This window comes from Acipenser ruthenus, chromosome 1 (assembly GCF_902713425.1).
Source record: "Acipenser ruthenus chromosome 1, fAciRut3.2 maternal haplotype, whole genome shotgun sequence".
NCBI lineage: Eukaryota > Metazoa > Chordata > Actinopteri > Acipenseriformes > Acipenseridae > Acipenser > Acipenser ruthenus.
This window is the reverse complement of record NC_081189.1, coordinates 35987276-36008515: the sequence shown is the minus strand read 5'-3', so window position 1 is coordinate 36008515 and position 21240 is coordinate 35987276. Positions and strand designations below refer to the sequence as shown.

General features: G+C 37.3%; 2 protein-coding genes across 6 annotated transcripts; one reads left to right on the top strand and one right to left on the bottom strand.

Annotated features, from left to right (window-relative positions):
- Positions 1–5: 5 nt before the first annotated feature.
- Positions 6–5917, top strand: LOC131737156 (stAR-related lipid transfer protein 6-like). Of its 3 annotated transcripts, XM_059024382.1 has the most exons (4): positions 6–168; positions 1510–1599; positions 3183–3309; positions 4991–5917. In XM_059024382.1, exons 2-4 carry the CDS (start codon positions 1532–1534, stop codon positions 5168–5170), a joined length of 375 nt encoding a protein of 124 aa, XP_058880365.1. In that variant the 5' UTR covers positions 6–168; positions 1510–1531; the 3' UTR covers positions 5171–5917. The 3 variants fall into 3 exon arrangements, 2 of the variants coding, with proteins under 2 accessions (XP_058880365.1, XP_058880369.1); XR_009328727.1 differs by lacking the exon at positions 3183–3309; XM_059024386.1 differs by lacking the exon at positions 6–168 and having other exon boundaries at positions 1052–1599.
- A 2242-nt stretch (positions 5918–8159) lies between these two features.
- LOC117421478 (DNA polymerase iota) lies at positions 8160–21135 on the bottom strand. 3 transcript variants are annotated; one of them, XM_059024355.1, is made up of 11 exons: positions 20976–21135; positions 20102–20335; positions 18856–18981; positions 14249–14413; positions 13372–13515; positions 11877–12113; positions 11187–11365; positions 10785–10876; positions 10282–10415; positions 9574–9785; positions 8160–9236 (listed from the first exon to the last, which is right to left on the bottom strand). In XM_059024355.1, exons 2-11 carry the CDS (start codon positions 20259–20261, stop codon positions 8448–8450), a joined length of 2238 nt encoding a protein of 745 aa, XP_058880338.1. In that variant the 5' UTR covers positions 20262–20335; positions 20976–21135; the 3' UTR covers positions 8160–8447. The 3 variants fall into 3 exon arrangements, with proteins under 3 accessions (XP_058880338.1, XP_033891835.3, XP_033891836.3); XM_034035944.3 differs by lacking the exon at positions 20976–21135 and having other exon boundaries at positions 20102–20731; XM_034035945.3 differs by lacking the exons at positions 13372–13515; positions 14249–14413; positions 20976–21135 and having other exon boundaries at positions 20102–20733.
- Between the last annotated feature and the right edge of the window lie 105 nt (positions 21136–21240).

The window sequence follows — 21240 nt, the reverse complement described above, 5'->3', positions numbered from 1 at the left end:
AATAAACAATTGATCGAAGAAGTGAATAGTTCTGTAATCAACTTCGTGTACGTAGTTGATTGGCCATTACATTCCCTACAGTTCACTGTTCGCCGGTACACTGGTGCCAACAGTGTACGAAGTTTTAACTGCAATTAGTCGGTTTTGGGTCTCCAGAAAGCAATACGGGTCTGTTTAGCTTTTTTGTATTCTTTGTGACTGCTACTCGAGACATATGACACCGATTTACAAAACAATTAAAAGCAAAGCTACGTTTAGATATGCAGTGTCGGGTTCTGCCACAAATTCATAACACACGTTTGTATTTTGTATAATTTGTGAGTGCTTTCACCTTTGTATGTTTTACAGTACATAAAGATGTGTTGAGTAAACAGGGTCATGTTATTTTTTTTCCACAAGCCATTATATTATTGATTAGTTATGGTTAGTGATATCACATGTCACGTGACACTTTAAATCGCAGCTATTGGAACATGGGGTTGTGTACAACCATTAAATACAATTCAAATCAATTTTAAAATGTCTTGAGGCAAAATATCACAGGGTATGTTCAGTGTTAACATTTGTACAGAAAATGTCATTGTGCTGCATGTGGAAGTTAGGTGTGTGTGTATGTATATATATATATATATATATATATATATATATATATATATATATATATATATATACATACTGTAATAATAAAATGTACCACAGGCTATTATTATTAGTATTATTTATTTCTTAGCAGACGCCCTTATCCAGGGCGACTTACAATTGTTACAAGATATCACATTATTTTTACATACAATTACATTAATTTTTACACATTATTTTTACATACAATTACCCATTTATACAGTTGGTTTTTTACTGGAGCAATCTAGGTAAATCACCTTGCTGAAGGGTACAGCAGCAGTGTCCCCCACCTGGGATTGAACCCACAGCCCTCTGGTCATGAGTCCAGAGCCCTAACCACTACTCCACACTGCTGCTCCGCTGCGCCACAGGCTACCAATTTAGTGTTTGCAATAATTGTAAAACTAAAAGGACCATGCCATGTTGGATGAAGCACTCCTTTGTCAAAAATGCCGACCCCTGTAGCCGTGGGGGAAACAAGAGAATTATATTTAAGTGGCATAAACAATTGAGGACTGTAAGGTATCTGGGTCTTACTCAGCCCCTCCAGGTTTCATGACCATTTTAAGTAATTTTCCTGTTTTCATTAGCATTAATGCCTCTTTCACGTCTTCCATGATTGCTATTGATTAGGGGTTGCTATTTTCAGAAGATGTCTCAGATTGAAATGCACTGACGAAAGTCTCCATTGTATCATGTGTTGCACACAAAAGGAATAAAATCCCCTCACTAACATATTCAAACAGTTAATATGCAATAAAAAAACACTTTAACCAGATACTTTTTTAATTGTGGAATTGGTGTCTGTTGGCTTGTGGGATTTATAACTGGGAAAGTAGTAGCTTTGCAAGAGAAAGCACTTCTGATTTATTTTGTTTTTTGTAAAAGATGGATTACCTCCAAATAGCAGATGAAGTTGCCCAGAAGATTTGGTCATATAACCAAGATGACTCAGGGTGGAAATTGGCCAAGAATTCAGTAAGAATCCGACATTAACTTCAATAGAATTTCTATTAGAATAACAAGGTCCTATTTTCATGGAACTCCAAAAGGTATATCTTCAGAAAGGAATAAACACACTTTAATGCTTTAAAATAAAATATGCAGGAAACCTGTAAGTTTTCTTATTATGATATAATAGATGACGTTATGGGGCTGATGTATATGATTATGATAATGAGGGTCGCCATGAGCACCACCTGTGCATCGGGCTATTTAACGGCTGCACTTAGAGCGTAGAGGTGAGGTGAGGTAGGAGTACAGAGAGCAGCAGACGCTGTATGAGATTTGTGGAGCATGAAAATCAAACCAAACAAAAAAATATGTCAGAGGAAGGGCAGAAAAGTCCTCTTGGCGCACGGAAAAGAAAAGGAAAGTTTTCTGAGAAGGATCTGAGAGTCCTTATGGCTGAGGTCACTCAGCATAAAATTGAGTTATTTGGAAAAGCCTCAGCCAACATCAGTTATGCTACCAAAGAGGCCATATGGTCCTCTATAGTGAAGAAAGTCAATGCTGTAGGTGTTACCAGTCAGGTGATGAAAAGGTGAAATTCAGCTATTAGGTCTAGCATGACCTGTTAAGTGAGATAACGCCTTACCACCGCATCCTCCGGCATCCCAAACAAAGTGACCCTGGGTTTGAATAAGCGGGGTCTTCTCCGTCTTGCCCTTCCCCTCCGAAGATTTTTCTGCCTGTCCTCAACAAGAGCCATCAGGAAGTGTACCACAGCAGCCATCCTGAGGCCAGTGACAGGTCTCTGAAGGTGTGTGGTTTTATACAGCTCTTAATTACTTGCTTCTACAATGATTTGCACCTTAAGAGGAGGTGCAAAGTTTTTGGAGGGTCAGCAATTGCAAGGCAAAATCCTTACTTCTCTTTAAAATGTTTGTGCCTGCTTAGTATTCCAGATCCCTGTTCAACTCCATGCTCTTTTCTTCATTTGAATACATTTGCGGGTGCAGAACAGCAGGTGAAAACCATTCTTTACCTACACCACATTTTTAGTGTCCGCGCACCCTCACCCTAGCTCCTGCCAGGTGCGCCCAATGATCCCCTTAATCCCCGGATTTGCTTCCTGCGGTTGGTAGGGGTCATTGCTGGTGCATAGTTGCATACATAGTCTGAAACAGTAAAACATAAGGCTGCAGGCAGAACGGTTCTCGTGCGTGCGAACAGCACTGCTGCGGGGTTGTGCACCACAAGTCCGCACAGACGGTTCCAGCACAGACAAATATATCAGAAAGTCCAGGTGTCAGCCCTTTGTTACAGTACACACACACAGAGAAATAGAAAACAAGTAGGAATAAAGCACAGATCCCATATCTGTACTGATAAATAATAACAATACAACGCTACACATTACTGAAATACTGGACAGTTTGGCATAATAGGTCTTTTACTGATGCTGGTATTTTTCCTGTGTTTGGTGGTCTTTCTTCACCAATTAATTTATTATCATTTATTAAAACATTTTAAATATAAATTTCCTTAAGACCATAACTACTTCGAGTGGGAGTTTGAAACATTTCATTTCTTTTGTATCGGTTTTGTCCCCCGTTCAGATATCGTGGAGAGGGTATAATAGAAGATACTCCTGAGAAAATCATTCCCTTCATGTACTTGCCTGAATACAGGAACAAATGGGACACAGCTGTGAAGTCCTACACATTCTTAGAGAGGATTGGTCAGGTAAAGAAGTCAGTTATTAGGTCACCCTTATCTTAGCATCTTGGTTAAAGTCTGTTCCCCACATACTCTTCAGTTTTTGAATTTGTAAAATGCTTTGTGAACTGTACTGCCCTCTTCTGTCAGAATAATAGAATGATCGTTTTACTTTACTTTCAGGTTAACATTTATCACTGGATTATACATTTTTTAATAACCTACATTTTTTTTTTCTTTTTTTTTTTAACAAATTGCCTTTTCATAAGAACATAAGAAAGTTTACAAATGAGAGGAGGCCATTCAGCCCATCTTGCTTGTTTGGTTGTTAGTAGCTTATTGATCCCAGAATCTCATCAAGCAGCTTCTTGAAGGATCCCAGGGTGTCAGCTTCAACAACATTACTGGGGAGTTGGTTCCAGACCCTCACAATTCTCTGTGTAAAAAAGTGCCTCCTATTTTCTGTTCTGAATGCCCCTTTATCTAATCTCCATTTGTGACCCCTGGTCCTTGTTTCTTTTTCCAGGTCAAAAAAGTCCCCTGGGTCGACATTGTCTATACCTTTTAGGATTTTGAATGCTTGAATCAGATCACTGGGTAGTCTTCTTTGTTCAGGACTGAATAGATTAAATTCTTTTAGCCTGTCTGCATACGACATGCCTTTTAAACCCGTGATAATTCTGGTTGCTCTTCTTTGCACTCTTTCTAGAGCAGCAATATCCTTTTGTAACGAGGTGACCAGAACTGAACACAATATTCTAGGTCAGGTCTTACTAATGCATTGTAAAGTTTTAACATTACTTCCCTTGATTTAAATTCAACACTTCTCACAATATATCCGAGCATCTTGTTGGCCTTTTTTTATAGCTTCCCCACATTGTCTAGATGAAGACATTTCTGAGTCAACATAAACTCCTAGGTCTTTTTCATAGATTCCTTCTTCAATTTCAATATCTCCCATATGATATTTATAATGCACATTTTATTGTCATTTTCAAATGTACAGTACATTATGAGATGATATTTGTGTATATAATTATACTATTTAGACACATTTCATGTGTTGTTTTAAGTGGCGAGGTAGCAGTGTGGAGTAGTGGTTAGGGCTCTGGACTCTTGACCGGAGGGTTGTGGGTTCAATCCCCGATGGGGGACACTGCTGCTGTACCCTTGAGCAAGGTACTTTACCTAGATCGTTCCAGTAAAAAATCCAACTGTATAAATGGGTAATTGTATGTAAAAAATAATGTGATATATTATAAGTCGCCCTGGATAAGGGCGTCAGCTAAGAAATAAATAATAATCTTTCCTATACTTGGACAGCAGATTGCAGTTTTGAGAGGAGTTGCCTTTCCTAGACCTACAGGTCTGCTGTGTTGAAAGAGTCAAACATGCCAACAACAGCTGAGGTGATTAATCAAAACAGACATAAAAACTGCATTAAAATAACTAATCAATTAAAGCTTTGTAAATAAAGCCCATTTGTAGGAGTTTTAAAAATAAAACACATATTTTATAGGTGTCTACCAGATACTGCACTTAACTAATTTAGCAAAGTACAGAAAGCATCTTTTTCTTTTACAAATACTATAAATGATTATTTTTAATATTCTAATATAAAAATTAAAATATTTTCAACAGTGCAGCCTGCAGCAAGCTTGCTGATAATTACAGAATTAAATGGCTGATATATTTGTTATTCCTACAGGACACTGTGATATCTCACACTATTACCCACAGTTATGGACTGGGACTCATTTCCTCAAGGGATTTTGTTGACCTCATCAATGTTAAAAGATATGAAGGGGGCATTGTAACGACCAACTGTAAGTATATCTTTGAAAATGAAAGAATAAATCAACATTTTAGTCTAGTAGTCTACTATTAGCATAATCAATCTCAAGTAAAACCTTTTTTTAAAAACAATTCTCTCATTGGCACATGTTGGTTTTGCTTAGTTTATCAGATTTTATTTTCACTTCATTTTATTCTGCCATCACATTAGGGTGTCACCTGACCCAAATTGCCTTTAGTGTGATTTTTTTTTTAGAAAGTAAAAACACTACCATTTCAAGTAAAAAGTTAAAAAAAGCCTCAGACAGAAAATGCTGGGGTTGTAAATAGTCTCACATGTTTTCTTTTTAGTGTTTTAGACTGTGTGTGAGACATTCAGGTGGTGTCCAAATACCTACAGGAAGTTAATTTATTGTTTGGTCGAGGTAAAAAATGGCTTCACCAAAAATTTAAATGTCTGGAATTTTTTTTTTTTTTTTTAAATCTCCAATTATTTTAACCCCTATTTTCTCTCAATTTGGAATGCCCAATTATTCTTATTATTTTTCTCCTTCACCGCGGCGATTCCCCACACAGCTCAGGGACCCGAGGCTCAGTGGGCGTCCTCCGATCCCACGAGCCAATCTGCGTCTTTTTACACCCAGGAACTCGAGAGCAGATGTCTGCAGGCTACCGGCCTCTGGAGGACAAAGACCAGCCCAGCAAATCTCCGGCCCCACGCTCACTTCGTACCTGGTCTGTAGGGGTCGCCGCAGAGTGGTGAAGTGAAACAGTCTAAGCCACATCCCACCTCCCCAACCCCAGGAGCGCCAAAGCCAATGCGGCCCCACCCCCCTCTCCTCTCCCCTCCTCCCTCCTCCCTCCTCCCTCCCTCCCTCCCTCCCTCCCTCCCTCTCCCCTCCCTAAGATAGGAAAAGTGACCTTAAAAGTAGCTTAAAGGCCTTGTGACAGGGTAGATGGAATGCCTGCACTTAAAAATTCACCTTCCACCAGCAGAGGGAACAGGAGGAACCTGTCCATCCAGCAGGCTCTGGCAACTACAGGGTTAATATTCCATAGGCGTCGGCCTGTGAGGAGAATGGGCTAGGGGAACGAAGTACACCTGGTTTCAATCCCAGGTAATGGGGTAATTGCCGAATCCAGGTGTACGAAAGGGGCAGCCTCTCCACCGATCAGGGCAATATTCCTGGGATCGGGGAAGCGCAGCCACGTATGTCCTGATTAACAAAATAAACTTCTGCTTTTTATCTCCTGCAGCCGGAGCAGGTATACACTTGCTTTAGAAAAGGACGTACCTGCGGGCAGCACGGATCCTACACTCATTCACCAACTTCGGTTAAATATTGTTGTGAATATGAACACTTCTCCCTGGAACCTGTAAATATAAAATCAGCGTCTCTCTTTAGGGGCAGTAACAACTTTTCATTTGATGAACCAGTTTTTGTTTTGTTTATTTGTAAATAAATTTGTGTTACCCCTTCACCTGAAACTGCACTCTCCGTGGAAAAAAACACTCATGGAAAAAATAAGAATGTGGCAAAAGATTAGTTAATTCCTGCACAAATACCCTATAGTAATTCCGTTAAAGGTGAAACAGCTTCTATAGTACATTTTTGGCCATCACTTGTTGGCAAAAGTCCTATCCTATAGACACTTGTACAAAGCCTGGTGTTAACTTCTGTTTTGCACTCTTGATTCTAGTTGCGAGTGTGGATTACCTGAAATGTCCTCCTTCTCCGTCTCACGTACGTGGACACAACAACCCCTGTGGATACATCTGCTCCCCGTTGCCAGAGTAAATATTCTGTTAAAGACTGTTCTTTTTCTCTGTAACACAAGGGAGGCAGTTAGTTATGTTTTGTAAGGCAGAGTCAAACTAATTTAACACCTTCAGAATTTCTATAGGCTCGTGAAACACTATGGGATTGTATTCTGCTAGCTGTGCTGTTTCGTCCATCACCAGCAAGAGCAATGTGAAGGTCCAGAGAAACTCAGACCAGAGAAATTGAACCTCCTGGCATGCATTCAGCCTACCGAAACCGAACTGAAATCTATGTGATCATGTCAGATTCAAAGAACCTTTTTATGTCAGTTTATGAAAGCACTTGATATTTTTATAACATCAGGATTTTTTTATTCTGCTCATTTGATTATAATGGATAGACAACTTACCGCATTTGAACAGTTTTTCTAGTGCACATTTGTCTGAACTTACAGGACTCCAGGGCATTCTAAACTAGTGGTGTTTATCCAGCCTGACCTTGGAGGGATGCTACCGCGATCTGTAGTGGAGTCTGCCATACCGAACAACATTGTCAACTTAATCAAAGATACACAAACAGGAATAAAAGCAATGTGCTAGTACTGGAAAAAAAAGGAACAAAAAAAACTGCACCAAAATGCACTCAGAATTAATACACCAATTACTGTTTCCCAACAAAATATATGTTGCCAGAGGAGAAATAACTGAGCGTCTACTACAGCAGGGGTTCCGAAGCTGGGAGCCACGGGATTGTTTCAGGGGGCACATACAAAAATGTTCCCTCCCAAATGACCTTGATAAAGTGATGTTCCCCAGACCAGGCGGTCAATTGATTTACACAAATGCTGTTGTTAGGTGCACGAATATAAGCAATTATATTAGTGCACTGTTTAATTAATTAATTAATTACTTAATTAATTAATTAATTAAATGCAGGATTTCTGCCAATGTATGGTTCCCCCTACATAAATAAAATAAACCATACTGCTCCCGCTTACCTTTACAGACAGGTTGCAGTCAGACAGTATACTGAATACACTAATTATGCTGGCAGTGGAGCGGTTTCTTAAACGTGTGAGGAAATGACTCTGAACACAATGAAAGTACATCTACCGGTACAAACTAAAAACCTGAAGATCAAAATCAAGATGTCGGGTGGGGGTCCTCAGCCAGGATGCCTCATGTCATGGGGTCCTGGTCCCAGTATATGTGCTTACCTCATCAAAAGATTAACAATGTTTATATTTTTTTTTACATGGTTGGTATTTGTATTACCCTGGGTGCTATCGGCCGGGAGAGAGACTCAGAACACAGAAAGCTGCAAGTTTAAATGCAAATGCGCGCGTTTATTTTACAAACACAGAACAGACAACGAACAAAAACACATTAGCAAAATAAAAGGCACAAGGGCTTTTATCATCTCACTTTTGATAATGTAACAACTACTTTGAAAACGTTCAGTAGTCACTCTGTTTTGAGTTTTGCTGAATAATTTTTTTTTTTTTTTAAATGGTAAAGATGCATTAACGTTTTTACACTAAATACACATTTTATTAGAAATAAGTTTAGAAAATATGTATGTATACACAATGCTGAGTATTCAATGAATTCAGGTTGGCTTGAAATATTTAAATAAACTGTTAGACTGAGTACTTTTGGCTGAAGTCTGTTTGGTTTCTTTGGCTGTTCTTGCTTTACCAATATGTTTATTGACATGGATTTTAGAAACAGTTTCCTGTTGTTTCCACTCGTTTAACAGTTCCTGCTGAAGCTCTGCAGGCAGTTCTGAAAACACTTTTGGGTCCACGTGGGAGGGAACCTGATCTGCTCGATTTATAGTCTGAAGGTCCATTGGGTCTGCATCCATGCTGGATGAACTGTGTGGTTCAGTGTGTCCTCCACTGCTACCAGCAACCTGTGTGCTGGAGTAATCAATATTATTTGGTTGGATTTGTGCATCTTGTCTGCATTCAACTGACAAGGAGTGTGAACTCTCCGCTTTAGCTGTTGAAGAGATTAAGCTTTCACACTGTGGATTCTGCCGCAGAAAGTGTGAAATGTCACCCTTTGAGGCTGTCTTCTGTAAAGTCATTTTGTTCTGCTTGTAAGCACCACTTGACAGGGTGGTGGATATTGTTGAAGTAATCTCTCTCTGAATGTCTTCAGGGAGCTGTCTGAAAACCTCCGGGTCAATCCCCGGAGGAAGATAAAGGTCTGTCCCTGGTGATGACGATCTGCTCTTTATCTGCTGCTTGTCTGGTAAATTTTTGGAACCTGCCTCACTCTCTCCAGAAGCAGTCATGATATTTGTTTCTTTCAGGTCACCAGCTGCTATATCAAAATGCTTGGGTCTGCTTAACACCTGATTCTTTGCATGTGTACTGGTGCCAGACTCACCCTTTAAGAAAAGAAGTAAAGCAATAATATGTAATTCACCATTTTATTATATTACAAGAGATTGAACATATATGTTCTAAGAGTTTTAACATACACATGCAATAAAGAAAAGGACTATCATAGGTACTGATTGTGTACTAATATGTTTTACCCAAGCAGAACATATATTTAAATCTTTACTGTAATATGTGTCAGATATATTTCAGCTACAAGTCTTGTTATATTAATATATTAATCCTCAATTAGTTTTATTTTTCTGTTATGTCACACTCTTTAGGAACTTGTATCTCTGTGGTTACTACTGAAATATAAACAACGGTACATTTGCTGTGCCTTACCTGGCTACAAATACTTGAATTCAATTTGAATGAAGACTGACTGGGGTGTTTTAAAAAGAATCCAATAGAGCTTCTGGTGGAGGTTGATGCAGGCTGCAGGTTTGACAGGCACACGTTTAGAAGAGTTAGGTGAAATGGTGCTTTCAAGTCAATCATTTTTCGAAATAGCTTCATTAAAATATCCACTAGTGGGGCCATGACATCAGGGTTACCTGCCACAAAACAGACATACAGAAGAGAAGGAAAAATGAAATTTCCTTCACCTGGATTATTGATGAATTAATCAATCTGAAATGTACATTAAAAACATTAAAGTCATTCTGTAAAACCAGGCCAAATGATGTATATGGGCAAGAATCACTAGTGGGTCAAAAAGTGTGATTACATCCATAAACTTTTAATATTAACCAAACTTGCATCACTTGAAGTATAAAGCCCCCAATTATACAAGGACAGGACATCAGACCTACATAGTTCTGTGTGACACTGAGGCTGTGAGCTGAATGAATTTCAAATACATAATGCTAAAAAAAAATGTCAAGATGCATTCCTTAAAAATACTCTACAGCAAAAACACAAAATGAGGTGTTTTTATTTTTATTTTACTAATGGCTGTTTTTTTCAGGTTTTTGAATGAGGACACCCCTTTGTTGCCTGACAATGACACAAACAGTGGATAATGCAATGTGAGGATTGGTATGTCTCTACCTGTGGTAATTCTCTGGCCAATATGGTTTGGAATGGGACACTGCCGGCTCTCCCGACTGAACCACTTGTTAGTTGCTGAAAAGCGCCTGACAGTGAGCCGGACTGTACGAGGCTGTCTCCCATCCTTCTGCATCCTGAGAGCAAACACAGTGTTTTTTGTAACATAATTAGTTACATATATAATATGATTCACTGCAAGAAAAGATTGAAGTGGTAATAACTTTTTAACACTACACACTGGAAGAATCTTTCTTCTAAAATTATAATTGGAAATAAAGAAACCTTTACAATTCAAGGAGGTAACTAAATGGTAACATTAAAATTAAAAGTTGCAATATCCTGGATTTGAATCTCATCTCTGATACTGTGCGCCTTCTGTAAGGCATCTGGGTTAACCAAACTGGGTCAAAGTAGGATTTCATTCAAATTAGTTGCAGCTTTCCAGGGTATACGATTTATATATTTTCTTTAATGTAAAAATAAAATAAAATACAGTACAATACCTGTCTAGGAGGTTGGTCAACAGTTCTTCAATCTTTTGCACAACCTCAGTTTCTGTAGAGATATTCCTGAAGGAATCTTCATCACTAAGAGACTGAAATACAGTTTAAAAAAACCTTTAACACATAAGAATTGCAAACAAACTGCTCCACATTATATTTACTTTGTTAACTTGTGTGTTTTAGGTGTTTCCAAAATTTGTACAGTTGCAATGCATGCACATACATTTTACAAATTGTTTTAAAAAAACAACACTGAAATTAACAATCAAGTCGTTTTCTTTAAAAAAAATCATTTGTAGTTAAATATTATTATCTCAGTGACCCATGAAAAAGATGTTATTGAGCAATTAAAATAAACATCATTGGAAAAAGCAGGTGCATTCATCCTCTCTGCAGCAGTACCTGAGGGGGCCCTGAAGGGGTGACAGGAGCCTCGTCGACTCCGTGGCTCAGGCTGTGAATGCGCTGGGCAGCCGTGGCCCCAAGCACCTTCTCTAGTGTTGCTAGGGGAAAGACCTGCAAATCCTGTATTCTGGAGAGTCCCAGTGACTGAAGCTTCTGAGCAGTTCTGTAACCAACTCCTGCAGGGTTGGTAAACATTTAAGGGTGAGAACACTGCTATCTGTAGTTCATGTACTTGCACTGTATGTTTATTATGTATTACGTCACATTATATACAGCAATAGGTGAAACACAGTAATAATACACATACAGTGGTAACAGAACAGACTTTCAGAAAGATTATTATGGTAAACCTATTTATTACAAATAAGCATGCTGCTGTATAGGGTGGATTTGTAAGTTAATGAGTAAATAATAAACTAAACATTTTAATTTTAGCTTAAAATTATTGCAGTTGTCTTTATTTGAATTGTTGTGCATTGGTATTTCTTTAAAGCTGCCGTAAAAAAATAAAACTGAATACCAGCCCGTTGTTGTGATAAAAGATATCCTTGTATGTATGTACCATTAGAATCAACTGCAAAGAAATATATAAACAACTGCACTGCATTTGGTTTGCTGCTTCTGTTTAAGCTCCTGATATCTGATGACTGTATTTAGATGGTTTTCTTCCACATGGACAGTCCTTACCAGGCACTTTTTTCAGGTGCTCCAGGCAGCTCAATAGGAGCGCAGTACTTTCTGGCAGCAATGTTGTTTGCTGGTTAGGTTTGAATATTCCAGAGACGAGTTTGGAAAGTGTTTTATTTGTGGCAATTCCAGCACAGCCTGTAAGACCTAGTTTCTTGTAAAGGGCAGTTCTCAGCTCAGCGGCAATCTGGGATCCAACAGCCAGCCTGATGTGTTCTTCAACACGAGGGTCTATAGCTGTGCATATAAATATAAATACAGATACATTATAACTTTATAACATACAGAACAATAATATGTAATGTTGCAAACGATGGACCGTTTCATATGAGACCATGCCATCTAATGAGTAAAAACTGTAAACATTAGTTTATATTCAGCCCTGGGTACTGGAGGGTGAATATTCCTTCCAACTGGATTATGGGTTTATAGTTTTAATTCTGAATTCAGAGCTATTGAATCTAATGGGCATGCTATGATATTAGTGCAGTCTAGTAGAGATATCTGTTCTTCAGATGTAGGCACATTATTCATTAAGCTGACAGTCAAAATTTGGTTAAATGACAAACCACAAACCAGCACAGGCTTTACATTTTTGTGGTCAGCCAGAACACACAGCAACCTGGAATAGCATCGGACCTCCCCTGCTTGTATATACTGCTTGGAGGCGGGGCATAACCATCATCATCATCATCATCTTTATACCTCACTCAGACCTTGCTTACTAACTATATTGTTATCCCTGAATAGATCATTGACCCCAGTTTAAAAATAGGTAAAACATCAAAGGGGAATGTCATTTCAGATCAAATGGTTTGTAAACATGAAATAAAATGGATGAGAATCTTTGATATGGCCACAGGTTAAAACAATGGAGCAGTCAGTGAAAGCGTTATTTTTTTTCACTGGACAAGAGACTTAAGCCAATCTTAGGTCACAGGTCAAAGTAAAAGGTGCCCTTAGATTTTGCCTGAGGAGTTGGTTTATAAGATATTAGGAGTTGTAAAAGCGCGGGTTCGCTTTAATATTCTACCCAGTCATTCTGCATTTGTAGTAAATAGATAACATTTGGGACACCACTGTGTTTGCAATCTTGTCAATGAAAACATTTTGACTACTTTTCAAGAGGGAACGATTATCCATTGAGGGACACCAATGATATTTAGGACAAAAGCAAGGGGTTGAGTTCATAGACAACACATTGTTCTCCCCAGTCATTCGTAATTTGTAGTAAATGGATAACACTTTGGGGTACCACTCCTCTTGTAAGAATCTTTACAATCATTGGCATATAATCTGAGAGCTGGGGTAGTGCAACATGTTTTACTGGATGCTAAACTACACATTAAAAGGAAATTGAAATCCTGTGCAATTGCTGAACATTTTCACAGGCAGCTGTATCCTAAATTGTTTTTGACAGATAGACTAAGATCAGTTTTTTTTTTTTTTAATTTATTTTTATTCAACTCGTATCTGAAGAAATTAATGTACCTACACTGATTGTTATATATGTGACCATTTACAGAGACATCAGAAGATGCAACATGTCTCAGTCTCTTCTCCACAAGTTCAGTGGCATCCACAAAGTTTTCATCAAACCCAAGTCTCTCTACCAGTGGGGAGTACTCCTCCAGTAATTCTGAAAAAAGAAACTTGCTTTAACAAAGGACACTTCCAGGATCATTTAGATTTTGTAACAACCATTGGACAAATATGAAGAGCTTAATTTGAACTTTAAATAATGTACACAATTTGCTTTTATGGTTCACATACTTTCTCAAAGTCAGAGGGTGACATTAGGCACTTGATTGACAATAATGCACCATCATCATATGTTGAAGCCATGTGATTGACATTCTCATCATTCCCAATTACATTTTCAGAACATCTTGCATTATTAAGGGGGCGTGAATAGGTTATTTGAGTTTGCCTTGCATTTTATTATGCTTTACCATACCACTCTGGGCTGTACAGTGCTTACCTATGCATCACCAAGCTTTAACTTTGCTATTGTAAACTTTTATAAGCAAAATGGGGGGTCAAACACTGAAGCATGACTGTGTGAAACATGTAAAAGGGGTAATAACCAAAGCATGAAACACAGTGGCATCTTTCACCAGAATAAATACCAGTATAAAGTCTGAAAATAGAAATGACCGACAACAAAGGGTCGTGAAAATAAGTTGTTACGTTAATTGAAATTCATTACCACTTTAAGGCTTTCCAATGTACTGCCCACCAATGTGTCTGAACCCTGCCTTGGAGGGTCTTATCCTTTTGGTACTGAGAGCAGAGTTCAGTCAACCCAGGCTCATACCACCCTGAGGAGAGGCATTTGGATCACACATCAACCCCCTATTGTAAAGGTGTACCTGTAACCTTATAGGAGATTTCCCTGTAGTGGGTCAGGTCCTCTCCACTGACAAGTATCAGCTGGGGGCACTTCTCTTTTGCATCTATCACTGACATCAACTTGTTCACTCCATGTTTTCTGGCCACATAGTTACAAGTGACCACAAGGTACTTTTGTTGAACACCTATTAAAAAAAACAAAAAAAACCAAAAAAAATAAACACAAAACATTGAAGCATGGGCACCAAAAATACAAACGCAGTATAATCAAGTTTACTTTATATTAATATTCAACAAACCCTGTACGTCAATCTCATAGGCAAACAACACACTAAAGTATTATTTAACCATTTTATTCCATTGACTGGCGTTTAGGCACCAAATGCTATTTGTACATAAGCACCATTGGCCATCTGTTTTGTAGTATTTTGAGACGCGCATGCGTCAGCGGTTGATTATTTATGCTATTATTAATGTATTTTTAAAATGTGAACTTTTGGTATTATAAATGAGATGTACTTTTAAAACATCAAAACACATCTCAAAATAATGCAAAATTCGGCATGACACAGTACTTAATACTTTTAGAGTGTCACGAGTCAGCATTTACACGCAGAGCAGATGAAGATTCAATTACTTCCGGACTGGTAGAAAGTCTGTGCGCAGTGAAGTACAGAGATATTTTGGTTTTGAGGTGGCTGATGATGGAATAGTAAAACAATATAACAAGACCTTGTTTTTCTCCATGGTTATTGTGAAGCAAAACACCACAAAGTTAAACTAAGTTATTGCTTTTCTTATGTAAATATCTGTTACCGTCTATATATTTGATATTGCAATTGTGTTATTATATTTCTCTGCGTTTTGGAAGACTTCAATATTATCGATATCAATATCGAAATACGTGCACGACACCGACATACAATTTTCATATCGTTGCCCACCCCTAGTAAATGTGTTTTAATGCTCCATACCCTAAACAATGCATGTAAAGTATGTGCTGCAATGTCCATTTATAATTTAAGTTTTATTTCTTTATTTAAACTGGAGTTTTACCCATTGAGACCAATGCCTCATTTACAAGGGAGTCCTGGAAAACAATAAAAGGACAAATGCAAAGTACAAACAACACAATAACAACATGTGTGGATCAAACTTAATAAGCAGCATACATAGATCAAAGAACACAATAAATAAGACATATCTATTTGTTAATGTGGATTGAAGGAGAAGCATTGGCAGGGGGTTCTAAGCAATCCTCAAATACAATCTTTAAAACCAAAGAAAGCAAGATTATCAAATTCCATCTTCATAATATGATGGAAACCGTTCCACGTCTTTGGGAGTTGATGCGCAAAAGATCCTTTTCCTAAATGTGTTCGAACCCTTGAAACAGCTAAAATACCAGAATCCTGGCAATGTAAACTATAGCCAATGCTAGTCCTTTCTACCAGAGCACTCAAATAGGGAGGTACCAAGCGTTTAAACATCTTAATCCACAAAACACCAATGAAAAAGCCTACGGTTCATGAGTGAGAGCCAGCCTAGTTTTACGTACAATGTTGTGTCAAAGGGGAACACTCAAGATCAAATCTGCCACATGAATTATACAATACATTTAATTTATGAAGAGACAGCGTACAAGCAAACTGGTAAATACACTCACCCTAATCTAAAACAGGTAAAAATAGTAAATCTGCTAGACAGTAAAAAAAAAAAAAAAAGCCTTCCTGTTCCTAAAAACTAATTTAGGTCCTAACTTTAAAACCAACGTATCAATAAGGTGATTAAAAGTAGGATGGACGTCAATCAATATACCTAGGTAGTTATAAAAGGAAATGTTATTTAGTAGCTCTACGTGTAGCGTAACAATAACCCAAGACACATTTCTAATCTTACTCATATTAGAACAGAACAGCAAATTAAACACTGTAATGTAGACTATAGAGTATAATGCAAAGTAATGAGTCAAAAGGCAGGCAGTGCTGTCACAGTCTCTTAATTTCCTGTATAAGGAGATACTGTGGTGTTGTGGGAGGCCCTTTGACTCAATGTATGATTAATTTCCTGCACTGCTTAGCACACAGTGACGCCCAAGCATGTTATTTGTGGTGCTGGCCGGTCAATAAACTCCAGGAGGCAAACTCAGCGCCCAAGTTGTCTGTTTCACTGACTCTGGTCTGGAAACAGTCAATAGCTAAAAGCTGATTAAATATGTTAAAATTATAGCTTCTTCTGGTGGCCTACCAGGCTAACGTTTTTTTGATACCATCCAATACAAGACCTTTTTCTGTTACGATAGATTAGTAGACATGCAAATGTTTTACAATAAACCTGTTAAGAAGCAGTAATCCCTGAATTCTTCAGCCATGGAATAGCTCTATAGGCAAACAAATTGCAACTGCCGCTCGTAAGTATTTTTTTTCAGTAAGACAGGGATATCAGACTGTCTTAACAATGTGGCAGCCTTTGGTCACAAGTCAAAGTGAGGAGTTTGCCTGAGGAGTTTCCAGAATACTGACATTTTCTGAGATTACCAACAGATTTACAAATTCATACAAGCTCTAATAGGAATGTAAAAATACTACCACAAAAGGGTTAGTTTTTCTTGTACAATACCCACAATCGAATTTGAACTTGGCTTAGGGAATGACAGAGTACAGTTGTGTATCAATTAGAAAGCGATATCTCAGTTAGGTCTTTATCACCTGGAAATTGTCACATTCATAATGCTAATGAGCATACTCTAGTAATAAAAAGTCAAATTGCATAATATAAATCTTAATAAGTTACCTTTGCAGAGAAAGTTTGAATTTTTTTTTTTTTTTAATTTTTATAGTTTTTGGAAAATGTTATTAGTAACTAGGTATGACACACCCATAGAGTTAATATGTATGATACAAATATGAAACTGTTAAATTCATCCTACAATTGATACCTTAAATATGAAATTTAGACTACTAAAAATGTTGTTTGTTTTTATAATACTATAACTTTAAATGGCGGTAAAGAAAAGTCCAAACCAAAAAAAAACCAAAAAAAAAAACCACTACATGCATAAATATGCTCACTTAAGTAAAAACAGAGATGGATATGTTTTTGAAATAAGAAACTTTTTCATGGTTCCAGTCACATCATGCAATTGCCACAGTCTTTTTGCAAGTAGTGGGTTGCATGTTATTTCATCATTTACTTTAAGGATTTATCGAAAAACCATACTTTTTTCTGCCAGGATGTGTGCACCCAACATGTATGAAATATGATCTTACCTGATATAAACTTTGAATCAGATTGAAAATCTGCTTACAAATGATTATATATATATATATATATATATATATATATATATATATATATATATATATATATATATATATATAGTACATTTAGCATTTGAATAATAAAAGCAACTGGACAGGATAAAATACTATAATGATGCAACTGCAGCAGATTGTGACAGACTGACTTATGAAATGTTACACTATAGGCCTATGTCTGCAAAGCCACAAGGCATACAGAACACATTCTAATATAAAATAAAACATTCCCAACCAGATCTGAAGCCTGGCGTGAGAAAATGGATACTACAGTAATTTGTACAAACACTGGCACCTGCGATACGACTTACTGTCAATCATTTTTGGGAGATGAGAAGAGCAATCACAACAGTTCTATTTACTGTACTTATAAAATAATAGTACAAAAGTCTGCACTTGCAGGTAAACACTAGGACAAAGCGTGTTTCATGAGGAAAACAGAAGATAAATCTATCGCTGGTACATTATAGGTCTAAAACTTACTGGCTATAACATTTTCATCTTGCTTCTATATATTTCTTACAAAAAGTAATAACATTTTTCCTTTAACCCAAACACTAAGAATGATCTAGAAATAATGTAAACGGCATGTCATATCAGATTGAATGGTTAGTAAACCTGAGATTGTTTTTAAGCTTTGGATATATATCAATTGTACAATGTGGCAATGAAAGGTTAATTTTCAATGGACATCACCTGTAATTAAACTTTATTAAGTGAATCACAGACTACAACTGTGCAACAACTATAACCACTTTTACTGGAGAACAATGGTAATGGAAATTAAGTAAAACATCAAAGAATACAGCTGTGTCCCAAAAATTAAGACAGTATCTCAAATTGTACTGTCCCTGTCCCTTTGTATCTGTAACCTTAAACTTGCAGTTAGATTTTGTCCAGGATGTTTCCATAACAGTGGAAATATGAAGTTACCAGCCTAAATGGAAATACAGGAATCAGCATCCAGCATAAACTGAGACAGTAGCAGTAGTAGGTGCACTCATAAAACACATAATTTAGACAAGTGTTAAACACAACCTGTTAAGTCTATGAGTTAAATACACTACAGTTACTATTACTATTATTTCAAGTTACATTTCAAATTTCCCTTCATACGTAGAGAATGGAAACAGTTATTAGGGCATCTTTAGTGAACTGCAGCAGTTTACCCTGCGATTTTGATTCTCACCTTGAATTACTGGAAGGTGTTCCACATTTAAGACTGAGAAATCTGTACCTTGTCACTTGTTGAGAAGCAATGATAATATGAGAAATATAACCACATTTCTACAGTCAGCATCAAAAGTTACCTAGAGGTTTGTCTCTCAATTCCGGGTTACGGATCATTTCCACTTGAGCATAGAAGCAGTCCAGGTCAAAGTGCAATATGACCCGATTGTTGTTTTGTCTTCTATGGGGCCCCTTCCCATGAAACACTGAAAAACAAGTTATTTGTTTAATTCTTGAAGTACCTGTTCTTTTCAAAACAAAAACAATTCTGATGATGATTTTGAAACTTAGTTTACATAGTCTACTTTTGGTGGTGTGTATGGAGTATTTAATAGGTCACATTTTTGTTTTATGAAACTGTGAATGTTTTTGGATTTCTGAAGAGCTACTATGAATGCAGAATGATTTAGACCCCTTGTCTACATAATCTGGTACCCATGACTATAATCCAATCTTCAAAATACACCCAAGATTTTAATGAAAGTGCAGTGGTACTGTACTCTAAATATTAATTTGTGATGCACAAGGACTGGGAGAGAACTCACTGAAATTCAAGATGAATGGAATATTCCATATCAAGTAAACCGAATATGCGAACACAGTACCGTACATATCTACATACTCATGCGGTACATGTAAACATTGTGAAAATGTCTTTGACATACATAAAACCAAACGTTAAAAAAGTTAAACACTATATATTATTACAAAATAAATAAAACGCCAAAACATCTCTATTGGCATAATGTCAACAGTTTATAAACATAAAGTGAAATGGATATTTGAAAAAAATCTGTCATTGATCGGGCCAGTAATTAAAACAATGTGTCAGTGAATCATAGAAACAGCTGTCTGCTAACTGTAAAGACCGTTTCTCAAAGTGAGCGGTCTATATCACTGATATGGCAACACAGGTTTTAACAATGGGGCAGTGAAAAGGTTCATTTTTACTAGACATCACTGGTAATGAAACACGATAGCATTAAATATTGTACTAATGTACAAAAAGTTAGGACTTAGGACAAAGGATCAGAGTCCTCTGTCTGCGTGTTATTCGGGTACAACGCAGACCAATAGCACAGCTAACCACTGTTGCAACCGGCTCTTACACGTTGAAAGTAATTAAAATAGATGCTTGCAAAAATTCAACGAGAAGGCAAGCCCTTCACTAGTTGTCAGCTGGGGTTTCTTTTTTTTAATGGGGGGCGGGTATCCTAAAATACCCACGCTTGCTTTGAAGACACAGCATTCCTCAAGTGCAATATAACATGAGCGAAGACCACTTGAAATTGCAAAACAGAATGTCAAAATCCTTCATTTACCTACCAGAACCTGATGCGACCTCACTGCTGCATGAAGAAGAAAGGAAAACTTCAGCAGGCCTGATATCCTCTGCTACATCAAAGCTACTATATCTCCATTCGGTATCATCCTCATCTTCATCCATACCAAACTGAGGCTCATCATCATCATTGCTGTACTCCATGGCTTGACAGGCGCTGCACAAATCCACACATTTGACAACTCACGCTCACACTCGGATTCCAAAAACAAGCATGCCTCTCACAAAAAACACAACAAACCATCAGACGAGCATATACTGGTGGACGACCACAAATTAGCCCAGTCTCTATGTCCTGTTCTTAAAGGGCAACACTTGTTTTTTTTTTTTATTTAACTGCGTATCTTCCTGGTGACCCTAAGACATCGGCTAAACAAATAATGCATTCCATTAGCATCATAAATACACCATTTTTTAATTTACAAATGTACAATCTAGAACGATAACTAGGCACATACTCCTGCTGTACTGTATGTGTGGCACTGGACTGCGCATAGTTAGTACTGGTAGGTAGGCCTGCTATTTATTTTGAGTTAGGAATATAATGTCTGGTCTGGAAGGTTACATGACTGATAGCCTTGTCTGTTACACAATGTTATTTATTAATAACTAAGGTGCAAACGTCGACACTTGTAATAGAGGAAAACTAATAGGCAAGTCTGAACGATTAAAAAAAAAAAAAGTTATTAAAACACTTGAAACGAATTACTACACACATATAAATTGAAGTAATATACCCTCTGAATTGGCATACTGTTTAATTGTTATCTGTTCATAATCATATATGCTCTTCGTCACAATGTATTATTCTTTTTGCACTAAGTTGACATATTTAATAAAGGCGCCCGCATATTTTACCTTTGAGGCAGTTTAAGCAACCTGCACAAGGTGGAAATCATGTAATCAGTCCAGTATAAAAATGACCACTAGGCGTGTTCACCAATTATTTCAGAGAGTTTGTTATAGATTTTCTAATACTTGCTGGTGCTTGAACATACCAAATATATAGGAGTGCAGAAACACATTCTTCTGTAAACCAATGAACTCAGTGATCTGAAACAGTCGGCCTTCAACAGAAGTGTAGACTATGCGCAAGGATACATTACAAACAGAACCAACGTTA